This window comes from Cervus canadensis, chromosome 6 (genome assembly GCF_019320065.1).
Source record: "Cervus canadensis isolate Bull #8, Minnesota chromosome 6, ASM1932006v1, whole genome shotgun sequence".
NCBI lineage: Eukaryota > Metazoa > Chordata > Mammalia > Artiodactyla > Cervidae > Cervus > Cervus canadensis.
This window is the reverse complement of record NC_057391.1, coordinates 8,317,700-8,330,845: the sequence shown is the minus strand read 5'-3', so window position 1 is coordinate 8,330,845 and position 13,146 is coordinate 8,317,700. Positions and strand designations below refer to the sequence as shown.

General features: G+C 38.1%; 1 protein-coding gene across 1 annotated transcript in view; it reads left to right on the top strand.

The window, feature by feature from the left end:
• The window catches only part of AP3B1 (adaptor related protein complex 3 subunit beta 1), a 227,847-nt gene extending 218,548 nt beyond the window's left edge, over positions 1-9,299 (top strand). The window contains exon 27 of the mRNA XM_043470725.1: positions 8,566-9,299. Within this exon, the coding sequence (XP_043326660.1) occupies positions 8,566-8,719 (154 nt within the window). The 3' untranslated portion in view covers positions 8,720-9,299. The remainder of the gene's footprint in view (positions 1-8,565) is intronic.
• The last annotated feature ends 3,847 nt before the right edge of the window (positions 9,300-13,146 follow it).

Here is a 13,146-nt window from a genome sequence, read left to right as displayed (position 1 = left end):
AGTTACCACATGATAAGGGGTAATATAGACATCAGAATCAAAAGAATCAAAGCATTTACTAAATATACAGCCAAATATCTTCATGTCCTGTTTAGATACTCATAATAGAGTGTCATATGAGACACGGAAAGTCTTAAAGCATATTATTTAAAACGATACTAATAAAGAATATGGGGTTCCCAGGCGGTAAAGAATCCGCCTGTAATGCAAGAGACACATCTTCAGTCCCTGGGTCAGGAAGATACCCTTAAGAAGGAAATGGCAACCCACTCCAGTATTCTTGCCTGGGAAATCCTATGGACAGAGGAGCCTGGCGGGCTACAGTCCATGGGGTCGCAGAAGAGTGAGACATGACTGAGCAACTAAACAACAACAAACAAAGTAATGTATACAAAAAGCAGAATGAACAATAGTAAGTCACTGTACAAATAGACTGAAAAGTTAAAAGAGTATGTGTTTTAGGGGAGATTAGAGACACTAGCCTTGGAAATTCTAGGTTTTTCTAGGGCCAGAAAAAATGTCTTGTTCTCCTCTAAGAAAGAAATTAAATTCAGCGGTTTTGAAGGAGATTTTTATTCAGCAGTTTAAAAACTGCATTTTTTTTTAAGTGCATTTGCCTTAATCACATTGTTTGTCCTCTGATAAACTAAGGTATAATGATTAAAATGCAGAAAGCTGAAAAATCTGTACCTTCAAAATCTCTAAGGTTTTTCTGTATAAAAGAGCCAGGTAGGAGTTTTTGTAAAACTCAGATTCCTGGGACCCACACCCAAAAACTCAGATTCAGGGCCGCTGGGACAGGGCCCAGGAATCTGCACTTTAGCCAGTACTCCCAAGTAGTTGCAGACAGATGTTCCAGAAGTTCGTGGTTAATGACAGCCACATGGTGTATTTCTAAAAATATTTTTCCTTGTATGTTTCTTTTTCACAGGTTAGTCGTTAAGAAATACCAGTAGACAAGATGTTTGATTTAAGCTTTTCTTCTTTTTGTCCTATATGCTCCATCAAGAAAGGAATTCGTTGTTGAGTCACTCAGTCGTGTCTGATTCTTTGCAACCCCACGGACTGTAGCCCACCAGGCTGCTCTGTCCATGGGGATTCCCCAGGCGAGAATTCTGGGTTGGGTTGCCATTTAGTAGCACATTACAGTGGTGGCTATGAGACGGTCTTAGACCGTAAGTAGAAGTTTGCCTTTCAGCAGTCTCAGCATTTTATATTTTAACCCAGTTTCAGGAATTCTGACGTTCACATACAGTAATATTGTTAAAAGCAATTATCGTACAACCTACTCATTTTGTTATATCGTACAACCTACTCATTTTACCCTTTCATGAACAACAAATTGACCTTACAAGGGGAAAATGTGATATTTGAGTGAAAGCAGAAAGCCATGTCTGTGTCATGATTCTATTTTGATTCTTAGCTTCTCCAGTAAAACCTTAGAAGAGCTTTCATTATGAAGTTGTATTCAGGACTTAACATTCCTTTTTACACCCTATATTTCTTAATCTATGGTTTGGATTTTGTTTACTGTGTCACTTTTTTAATTTGCAAATTTTGAACATGTACAATCTGAGAATAATTACAATCCTAATAGAGTAAGTGTTGTTTTGCTGTTATTACTTAGGTCCTTAACTATTAGAAAAATTAGATGCTGTGAATGCAACTGTGAATCCATGGCAACCTGGCAGCCAACTTTTAAAATTTACCAGCACACTTAAAGATCGTTTATTGTTTTAGGATTAAAATGTTTTTTTTTTTTTTACTTGAAGTAGTTGTAAAGAACAACTTGTTTCATTTCTAGTCCTTAAACTGTCTATACATGTTTAATGGTTAAGTATTGGAGTATACCATTGTTTGTATTCTAAAATATCCACATTGTGTAACTCCTTAATTCAGTATTTTTTGAAGACTTTTGTGACAGATTTTGTTAGCACTGGGGTTACAAACATGAACGACATACATACTTTTTGGTGAAGTCTTTGCTATTTTCCCAGTTTCGGTTCTTAGGTTGGTCAATCTTTGGGTTATTGTTTTTGTTTTCTTTTCCCGTGATAACTATGGAATATTTAAATACTGGGTAATTTTGAAGGACCATAATGAAAAAGAATGACATTTGATGTCTTGATGCCCAAATTTTATAAGCCTGGTACTATAGTCACCAAACTTAATCTGTTTTAAAACAAAAGTTTGTACATACAGTTGTTAATAATATAAAAGTGCCAGGCTTCAACCTCACTCTGTAACAAGTCAGAGGGATTCCCTGTGGTCCAGTAGTTAGGACTTGGTGCTCTCACCGCTGAGGGCCCAGTTTAATCCCTGGTCGGGGAAGTAAAATCCCACAACCTGAGCAGCATGGTCCCCCTCCAAAAAAAAGCAAAAACAAATTGGAGTCTCAGACATTACTGAGATTGTGAAACCTATTTTGTGATCAGTTTTCTCAGTTTGGTGGTTATCCACTAGGGCGCAGCACTGCTTCTTGGTCTGACTGCTTTGATCTCTGAAGGCTCTGAGCAGCGTTACGTTGGAAAACAAATGTGGACCTCAGTTAATTTTTACACGAAAGGCGCATTTGGATATTTCAGAAATAGCCAAACTGCAGTTAATTTTTGTTTTAGGATATTCTATATTTAAATTTTATTTAATTCTACTGTTTGTGAGATAATTTTCTACAATGCAACAGTTTTACAAATAGGAATATATAAATGTTTTCATGTAAAAATGAAAGAAAGGTATTCTTGATGGTTTTCCTTCTGGCTGACAGTTTTGTAAGGAATCAGAAGGGGGTAAGAATTTATTTGTTTTACTCTCTGGTTTTCTGTTAAGTCCCATCCCACCCCACCCCCCACAAACAGACAAACCAAAAATGCTCTAGAATAACTGGGATGTTTCGTATCTTTCTTGAGAAAGTGCACTTAGATTTTTTTTAGCTTTCTTATATAAAGAAAGAGAACGCATCATTGACAAGAGAGTGTGGGGAATCATGTTTTATACAAGTTCTAAAGATTAGAATGGAAAATAGACTCCTAAATTATGATGGTCGCTAATTCTTTTAACTCTTATCAGAATGTTAAAGGAAACATTACAATATTGCTGGCCTTTTTTTAAAATAATAGGGAAAAATACATTGCTTCAGATAAATTCTCTAAACTTGAATCACATCTAAATTTTTTCTCAATACTGATTCAATAGTGTAGTGGGCTTAACTTTTACATTTTTATAGTCAACAAAATAGGATTTTTTACAACATACAAACTCTCTGCCTTTTAAAAATGTTATGCTATATTAACTCAAAATTGTAGGGATTTATCATTTAAATCCTTTAGAAAATAATACTACAAATCAACATGCTTTGGTGCTTGATGTTAGGAAGCTTATTCAAACCAGTATTTCTTACATATAATTATTGTGCGACTTCATTACACATTTGTCAACTTTGGACTAATTATTTTTATACAGCTAGGGCAGGGCACTGCGTCTTGTGATCGTCTTTCTTACTAATAGGATTCTGTCTGCTTCAGCAGGCAGTAATTGAAGGCTTCATGTACAGAGTAGGAAAAAAAAAAGTTTTAGCCTGAGTGGGCCATTGTCACAGCTTCTGGTAACCAGTAGAACAGAAAACACAAGAAAATTGAACTCAGAATAGAAAAATCAGAAACCAGGAAGACTATCCAAGAGAAGAAAAAGCATGTCTTAGAGCTGTTGCATTAAGTGTAGCAAATATGATTCTGCATAAAAAATTTTTTTGTTTGTGAATACCCTGCGGATGGATGCAGCTTCTCAGATAACTATTTTTAAATTCATGTTGTTCTATTAACATTTAAGTTATTAAAAACAACTGAGTTGCAGGGTTCTTTTTCAATCCAACAAAGAGCATTTAAGGTCCATAGCCATTTTCTCACAAATCTAAAAAAAGGACAGTTTAAGTGCATGAAGGAATAAGTTCATGTATTGTAGATAATATATTTGTTCAAATGTGTTGTTATTTGACCTGTTCTCATAATAGTTATAAATTTTCTCAATAGTTAAATATTAGCTTCTTTAGAAGAGTAGTACATACTTTCATTTAGGTTTGGCAACCAGCTTATTTTGTCTTTTTCTTTAAATCTTAGAATTTTTTTTAATTTATTTATTTTAATTGGAAGCTAGTTACTTTATAATATTTGTAGTGGGTTTTGCCATACCTTAGGAATTCTTACAGACTTCAAAAATTAAATGTCAGTTGCTAGAGATAATAAACAAAAAGACATTTAATAAGATGAAATACAAATATATCCATACAGTTTTACCTTCTCGGTGGTTACAGACAACGAGTGCTTGGTGCTTAGAGTGAAAATGAAAAATTATGAAAAATACCTAGATGGTATTCTTTTAATAACATGGAGCCCATCATACATAGGCAATACATCTTTAACTGTCACCCACTTATTTGTCCTCATTTGTGGTGTTGCCGGTGTTCGAGGTTGGTTGGTCTCTAGTCGTCCCTCCTTACATTACAGCTCCATTCAAGGTTTTGTGTTTTTCATTGCTGGTGTCTCTTTTGAAGGAGTGGGGGGTAGGAGAATATTTATTTCTTTTTTTAACCTTTAAAGACAGAAATTTAAAATATGTCATGACAGAGCATCAAATCAAGATGCTTTGAATTACAGAACTCTACAAATCAGATGCACAGTTTTTGAAGAGAAAAATCTTTCTTTTTAAAGTTCTAGAACAATAATAGATTATATGCATAAAAGGTAAATCAGAAAAACCTTAATTTACTGTTGACAGATAAAAAACAAATACTAAGAGGGCATTTTGCATATATTAGAATTGTGTCACCTCAAATCAGAAAGCTTGGGTTCAAATTCCTGCTCAGCCATTCACTAGCCAAGTGTTTGAGCAAGTTTCTCCACTTCTGTGGGCCTGGGTTTCCTCATCTGTGAATTGATCTGACTCAGAATCAAGAGAAATAATGCAAGTGAGGTACTTAGCACCCAGTGCACACAGCACTTAATAAATGCTGCTATCATCGTTACCATGATCAGAAACTTCACAGCTCTTCTGAAAAACATTATATCACAGTGTGATCTTAGTTTGAGGCAAGTTCAAAGGTTCTGATGTCAGTCATTAAATTTAGTATACAAGTATTTGACGCAAGCTGTCTTCAGTGTTTCTTACACCCCCAACCTAGCTATTTGTTATTTACTAATTAGTATTCTTTCCATAACTATCTTTTAAATGTACATTAAAGCATAGCCTGTTTGGGAGTTAAGTGATTAATAAATTGGAGGCAGGGGTGGTTTCTGCTTTCCATGGACCAAAACAAACCAATTGTAATCATGCTGTGTTTCAATTAAATACATCCTTTTTGAACTGTGAAATGAGAATGTCAGAACATCTGATCTTCTGGTCCTTTGCTTTAAAACATTGCTTCCACCACTTGTGCCCATTAGAACATAGAGAACTAGTTAAAAGACAGTAGCTTTCACACCAGCTGACAGATTTTATTGCTGGGATGATTTGCTTAATGTGTTTCCACTGCAGTGTAAGCAAATGCCTCTTTCCTTCTACATTTGTATTCTTTACTGTATTGATAATTTTGTGGTAATAAATATCTTAAAAACATGTACAAGACTCTAGTTCATGGGGTCACAGAGAGTTGGGCAGGGCTTAGTGACTGAACAACAGCAGGACACTAGCTTTAATCTCTGTAAACATACTGACGTCAGAATTGACTGTTGTCTCTGCTGAGTTTGTATTTTTGTAAGATCAAACCTAAGTTTGAATAGAAAAGAGACAAAAGGCGCCTTGGGGTGTGCAACCCTGACAGTCAAGTAGCAGCACTTTGCCTTCCTATTCAGAATGCATGACAGTCTTCTTCTTCATGGTCCCAAGGCACAAGTGTTAAGTAAATGAAGAGACTACTAAGACTGCCATTGACATGATGATACCTGTCAGAAATAGGGACCTCCACCGAAATCTTTGTTGAGTGACAGTTTGGTGATGACCACATCTGTGGGGAAAGTTGCATAAGGGGGTGAGACAATAGAGCCACCTAGGGTCTGTCATCTGGTGACATGGTTTAACAGAAATCCAGAAAGAGGGTTCTCCTGTGAAGCAGAAGAACCTCGAAAATTGGGACAAAAGGAATGCAGAAACCTGCAAAAGGTGTTAGAAAACAGAGGTCATTTGAGGGCAGGTGATCTTGTGTTCTCTCAAAGGTGCAGATGACCTAGAGCCTGTTATACAGAGTGAAGTGAGTCAGAAAGAGAAATATAAATATCGTATACTAACACATATATGTGGAATCTAGGAAGACAGTACTGATGAATTTATTTGCAGGGCAGCAATGGAGACACAGAGAGAACAGACCTGTGCACACGGGGGCAGGGAGGGAGCGGGTGAGGTGTGTGGAGAGAGTGGCATGGAAATCTACGTTATCATGTGTAAAATAGCTAGCCAGCGGGAATTTGCTGTATGTCCAGGGAATTCACACAGGGGCTCTGTGACAATCTAGAAGGGTGGGGTGGGGAGGGAGGTGGGAGGGAGGCCGAGGAGGGAGGGGACATGGGTGTACTTATGGGTGATTCTTGATGTCTGACAGAAAACCACACAATTCTGTAAAGCAGTTATCCTTCAATTAAAAAAATAAAATGGCACCCCAAAAAAAAGTGCAGCTGAGGTGCCCGTCTCCTAATGTCTTGTGTGGGCATCTAAAGGGCAGATGGGTGTGTTCAAGCTTTCATGAAACCTCTATGATTTCTGTTCCTAAACTGCTTACTTATAGTTGCTTCTCTCAGTGGAAAAATTGCTCTATCAGATTCCTTGCAAGTCTACAGCATGTTTGGATACAGTAAACAAATACACGTATAGGAAGGTTTCTAATATACTTTATCTACCACCCATTAGCTGATATTTTTTTTTTAGCTAACGTTGTAAAACACAGCTTAAAATTGTTGAAAAGATTTTCAACTTAGTAAAATTAGCATAATTGTTTTGCTTTTGATACATTTTTCTAATTATTGTTGGAAAACTGATCTTCATGATTCTGTTTAGGCCAAAGATGGCTTATTAGGTACTCCCCCCACCCCACCCCCCCAAAAAAAAGATAAAGAAAAAAAAAAGAATCTAATATATTATGAGCTCTTGGTGTCATTTCAAAAAAAAACTCAAAAAAGAAATTACTTTCCATTTAAAGAGAATCTGCTTCCTGCTTAAGTGGCTAATATTTTAATTAAGTCGGGAGTGAAGTTTTTCTGAGTGTCTCCTGATAAACTCCCTCTTTTATGTTGATGGTAATTAAACAGATCCCTGAGGAGGCTGTGGGCTCAGTGCGAGGCCCGTGCTAATTGTCAGACAGGAGACACTGACCAGTTGGCTTGCTCTTGAATGGCCCGCAGCGTGCTGTCAGCGCCGCGGTCTGATTTTCTGTATTGTGCGCTGTTGTCAGGGCTAACTGGGCGCCATTGTGGCTGGAGATGTCGCGCAAATTGAGGCAGATGGCTCAGGTTCAGACACGTGTCCTGCCGAAAGGGGAGAGGGGATTGGCCCTGCAAAGTGGGGTCACAGCAGGTCACAGACCTGCTCCACACTTGTTAGTGTTTTCAAAAGCTCATGTGCAGCAACTTTGTTTTTCTCCAGTCATCCCTGCAGTCAGACCCCCTCACCCCCCCAAAATCTGTGGAACACGCTCCATGTAAAAAACGGGGGCCTAGGAGGGGACCGTTCTCTTCCGTCTCTGGGGCTCAACTGTGCAGGCAGAATGAATGAGCAGGATAGACAGAGGTTCATTGCATCTCCAACGGCTTTGCAGTCAATTGCAGTGCTTAAAAGGCTAGTTTTGCTTTTAATTCCACGTAATTAGTAGGTTCTTCATGTCTTGGAATTTAGTAATGTGAGCCTTAGACCTCAAGTTTCCTCTTTCCTATTCTAAAGCAGAAAGAAGATCTAATGTTCGGAACATTAAAAACAAAATACAAACAGAGGGAGTGTGGTGTTACACGTGGCTGTCACGTGATTTTCTTCCATGTCCTCAACGTTAGAGACTGAAGTTGAATATTTTAGCATGTATGAATTCACTGAAACCTAGTAAGAGTTCGATAATGCACATAAAATTATCTAATTTCTTGCATAATCATTTTCAGATATGAGAAATTAAAATTTCAAGCTCTTTGAGAAAGATAACCTTTTCTTAACATGTTTTAAAGATGAAAATAGAGCAGTTTATTTTAAATGGCCTTTGGCTGGTGAAATGTTATATATCAAATGAATAAGTGATTCTCAAATATGTAGTAATCAAGAGTTATTCACATGCATCTATTGTTCAAACTAATAAGTAAAATAAAACTCCTTTTTCTGTTCTTTTCCCAAGATACTGAAATTACCTGTTTGTGGTAAGCATGGTGCTGGGCAGTTTATTGATTTTTGGGGGAGAATGCTTGTCTTTGGGTTTGGGGCAGTAGGGAACCTGTAATAAATTATTGAGGAAAAAAAAGTTAGTTTAAACCTATTTGAATATATGCTGTCTCCTTTTGTCCCCCTCGTGATAAAAGGTCCCTGGTGTGTTGGTTTTTTTCCTTCCAGGTTTGCAGCTAAAACTGTGCACAGTGGGTCGCTGATGCTCGTCACAGTGGAACTGAAGGAAGCCTCCACAGCGCAGCTCGTCATAAACACTGAGAAGACTGTGATTGCTTCTGTTCTGCTGCGGGAGCTGAAGCCCGTCCTGTCCCAGGGGTAACCTGCTTGCATCTGGACTTGAGAATCTGGCACACAACAAAAGTGCCTGGCATCCACCACTGCTGCCTTTCATTTATAATAATAGCCCTTCCATCTGGCAGTGGGGGAAGAAGACACTCTTGACATTCTTGTCTCCTGCTTTAGAATGCTAGTGTGTATCTATCGTGAATGCAATACTTTCCCCCTTTTCGCTTTGCTAACCAAAGAACATATATTTTACTGTCAGTTATCTCAACTCCTAAATCCATGTGGCATTTTCTCTGTCCTGCTACTTCTTCCGGCCCTCTCGGCTCCCTTCCCTTTTTCAACAATGATGGACATGAACTGGTTGCTTAAAGTTCACTGGAAGTCATCTTCCTTTCTGCAGTAAGCAAAAATTAGCCTAGAAATAGTAGACATGGCCTCTCAGCCTGGTCTATGAAAAATGGGGTAGTGTACTTCTTAGAATTAAATTCAGAAACAACAATTTATCTGCAGAATTTTGTTCTACGAATTTCCTGGTATTGTAATTGGTTATTGACAACTGTCATCATGAAATTATCTCTGAATAATAAGATAAATAAACTAGCACCTGAATAACATTTGTCTTTGCATTCTTAATGAGAAATCATTTATAATCCTGAAGTTCATATGCTGAGGTTTCTTTAAAATAAATGTTTTGAGTGTTATGTAGAGAAACAGTGGGGTGTAGTTGGTGAAAGAAAAACCACTTTCAAACCAGGTAGGTTTTCTAGTTATGTTACAGTCCGTTAACTCCAAGAAAAAAGCTGATATATTTAATAACAAAAACAAAAGTCTTCACGTCTTCTTATAGACAATTTTGATCTTAGTAAAGATCTGATTACAGGCCTGTTAAAACTACTAAAGAAATTCTTTGAATTTCATTGTTCCTTTACAGATTTTGATGCCCAGCTCTGATGGACTGACATGCCTTTGGAAGCTAACTAGTATAAACTAAATGATAGAAATCGTAAAAACTAGTTATATGATCAACATTTTAGCATTTTTCCCTGAAGTGTTTTTTGGGGTTTTTTGTTTGTTTTGTTTTACAAACTTAGACAAGTTACTGTTTTAATAATCATTTTGTAAAAGATTGTTCTGTAATCAGAAAACTTTCCTAATACTTTTAAAGCCAGTTGAAATTGTATTTACCAAACTTTGTGATACAAGGTAATAAGACTTGAAGATAGGTCCTTTTATATGGAGCCACATACTGATTTTTTGAAAGTAAAAAGAGACGGTACACTGATTGAAACATTATGGAACATATATAAAGAGTAAAGAAAAACAGAAACATTCTTGGGCCATTCAGGCTGTGAAAAAAATGATTTAGATTTTTCAGGTTGTGAGCTGGACAGAATGTAAGCTGGTTACATTTTCCTGCTCCTGAAATGCAGCCGTTAATCTGGGTGAAGTATTGCTGCAGCAGGAACATGCCCTTCCTCACCGTGGAGACATGTATACTGTGATGGGACTCACACCAAGAAGCGCCTCTGTAATTGCAGCCCCTTGGCATTTCCATTATTCAACCTGTTTCCTAGGGCTTTACACCTTTGGATTTTTAAGTCGATAACTTTTTAAGACATTATAAAGAATTTGACAGGCCAAGTATTTGTTTTCTGAAAAAAATATATATGCTTAGTGTCATCAAAGCAGAGGGGCAAATGCATGTCATGATGTAGAGAGATTTTTATTTTCCTTACATTAGGACACTCATCTTTGAAAAGAGGTCATGCATTTTTCTGTTTTTTAAAATGAAGGAAATTTCAATAAATTTTACCTTTGAAAAAGATCACCATTAATATTTAATTTTTAATATGTACATTAAATTAATAATATGTGTGGTATGCTAGCAGGTGAAACCGCTTGAACATCAGTAGCTTCTTAACATTTTTTCACATAACTGAAATGAGAAAAATTACCGCAGTCCCAAGTTAAAGGTTTAGGGGGTTTTTGTTGTTTTTTTCACCTTTCTTTGGCACAGTGATTCAGAGTTCCTTTCCTCATATTTCTTTTAATTTTATCATAATCCATGATTATCTTTTAAATTGTTCCATTGAGTTGAGTTAGTCAATGTTGAATTCTTAATTCCAGCTATATTTTTTCATTTTAATGCCCACTTAATGGGACACTTTATGTACACCAGTCTTGAAGAATGGCTTACATGGTGTATTTCAGACTGAGCCACATTTTTGGTATCACAATACATTTGCTTTATTTATTATAAGAAAAGGAAAAGAAGAGACTGTAACAATGAATTTTTACCCAGTTAAAATATTAGATACTTGCCCTTCCCAATAACTGTTAGCAAACATTTGAACAACTTTATAAGCTTATGAAAAGTTTGCCCTCATAAACCTATGTTTCTGTGGTTAAAAATTTAAATGTTAATATTAGAGAAGACAAGAACCCAGAATGACAAATAACATAAAGGGAGGTTTAAAAAAGAAAAAAAGTAGGCCCAGCTAAAGGAACACCTGAGATCTTTGACCTTTTCTGTTCCCTCTCTGTAATCTCTCTGACATTATTGGCAACTTTGTTTAAAGGGGGAAAAACTCCTCTCTTACATAATCAGAGGGGAGGAAAAAAGTCCTATGTTATAACACAAAATTAACAGAGCCTTACTGTCTCCTTTCTATTCAAAGACCCCGTCCACTGTGGAGCGTGATGAACTACGGTAACCCTTGTTGAGGGGTGGGAACATAGAAGATGAGCTCTGTTCCCCGCAAGAGAGCTACAGTCCAGTTGGCAATAAATAGAGATGGCAGTGTGGCCTCGGCCACGTTAGTGAGCCCTGGTTTCGTGCTGAGAGCCTCACTTCCACTCCACTCCTCGGTGCCAGGCCAGCCCCAGGGGCCTGCGGAGCCCGTGTTACCACCGCCCCCTTCTTTCCCAGGTGAGAGGAGGCCAGTTTCTGAATGCACACTTTGTTTGTTCCTCCATCAACTGAAGGTCCATTCATTGAGATAATTACTTTCTGACCATGTCCTTGATTATTTTTTTTTAAATCCTTGTCCATCCCCTCCCCACACCTTCCAACTTGGCCAGTTACCTCAGGAAAAGTTTTCAGGATCACTTCTGGCCTCTTCTCAAGATTTTAGAGAAGAAAATCAAGTTTATGACAGTGTTATCGTCTTAGATGAATGGAAATTGTGTTTAATAGAAAAATACACCCTTAGATGGGCCAGAAGTTTCTTTTCTGAATCTTCACAGACTCCATCTCCTTATGTGACTTTGACTCCAGACAATTACATGAGTGCTTTATTCTGTTCCTATTTTGCTAACATTCCTCTTCTTTCCCACAACTTTTCAACTGCTACAAGTAAGCAGGATTTTAAGATCTGGCCTGCCTGGTAAGTTACCCATCGTATGTAGTTGTTTTTTTTGTTGTTGTTAACAGTGTGTAAAATGTGTAAAATCAAAAACGTGTTAGATTCCACGTGATCACCTGACCCACACACTCAGGCCACGGCTGTTCGGAAGCTGAGATTTCTTCTAGGAAAGATCGAGAAGCAGTTGGCAGATTCATTGTCAGATCGCACCAGTAAGAGTTAACTGGCTTTAGGGGAAGAAGTCATAACTGTGCTGGAGGGGTCTGAGAAGGTTTGACTGAGCCTGTGAGGCTAGCTCTTAAAAGCGGGGTGGCGTTTAGAGAAGTGTTTCCAGAAGTGAGATGAGGGAGCATGTATTGTCCTCAGCAGAGGCTATATCTTAGGACGCTTTTGAGACATTCTTGGTACAGAAGGCTGCACTGCTCCCACGCTGAAGTGCTGGCCCCTTCCTCTCCCTGCCCTCCTCTGTGCCCTTGCCCCCTCACACAGCCCGTCTCTCCTGAAGCCGTCCCCCAGCTTCCACCTCAGTGCTGCTTAGGGAAGAAACGCCGGGCTGAGCTGTTACCCCTGGGGCTACACTGAGCTTGTGCACGGAAGTCCGCAGAAGCAGAAAGAAAGGGGGGAACAGGTGAACAGTGGAAAGGTAGGATCTCCCGAACAGAGATCAGGAGAAACAGGTTTGGTTGGTTTTCCTCTCCTGCTTGTAGGCCAGTTTCAGGTGTTTCCTTGGGAATTATTTCCTGGGCCACTGCTGGTTCCAGAATGAGTCTTTCAGACTTAAAGTAGCTAGAGAGTATTAAGTTCCACTGGTGTCTCTTTCCTGGTTAGGTGATTGACTGTGAGCTGAAGTGAAGGTAAAATTTCTAATCACCCCAGTTTGGTGTACATAGTCACTTGTACATATAATTCCTAGCTGGTTCATTATGCACGCTGAAGACCCCAAACCCTCAAAACTCAAATGAGGACTTTTTACAATGGACTCAAACCTGTCTTTAATGACATTCTGAGAGCCTGGTTTCTCATTTAAAACCTAGGGAGCCAGAGATTTGGCTTAAATGTAGAAGGGTCTTTATTCTAAGACCTAGAGATGTTAAGA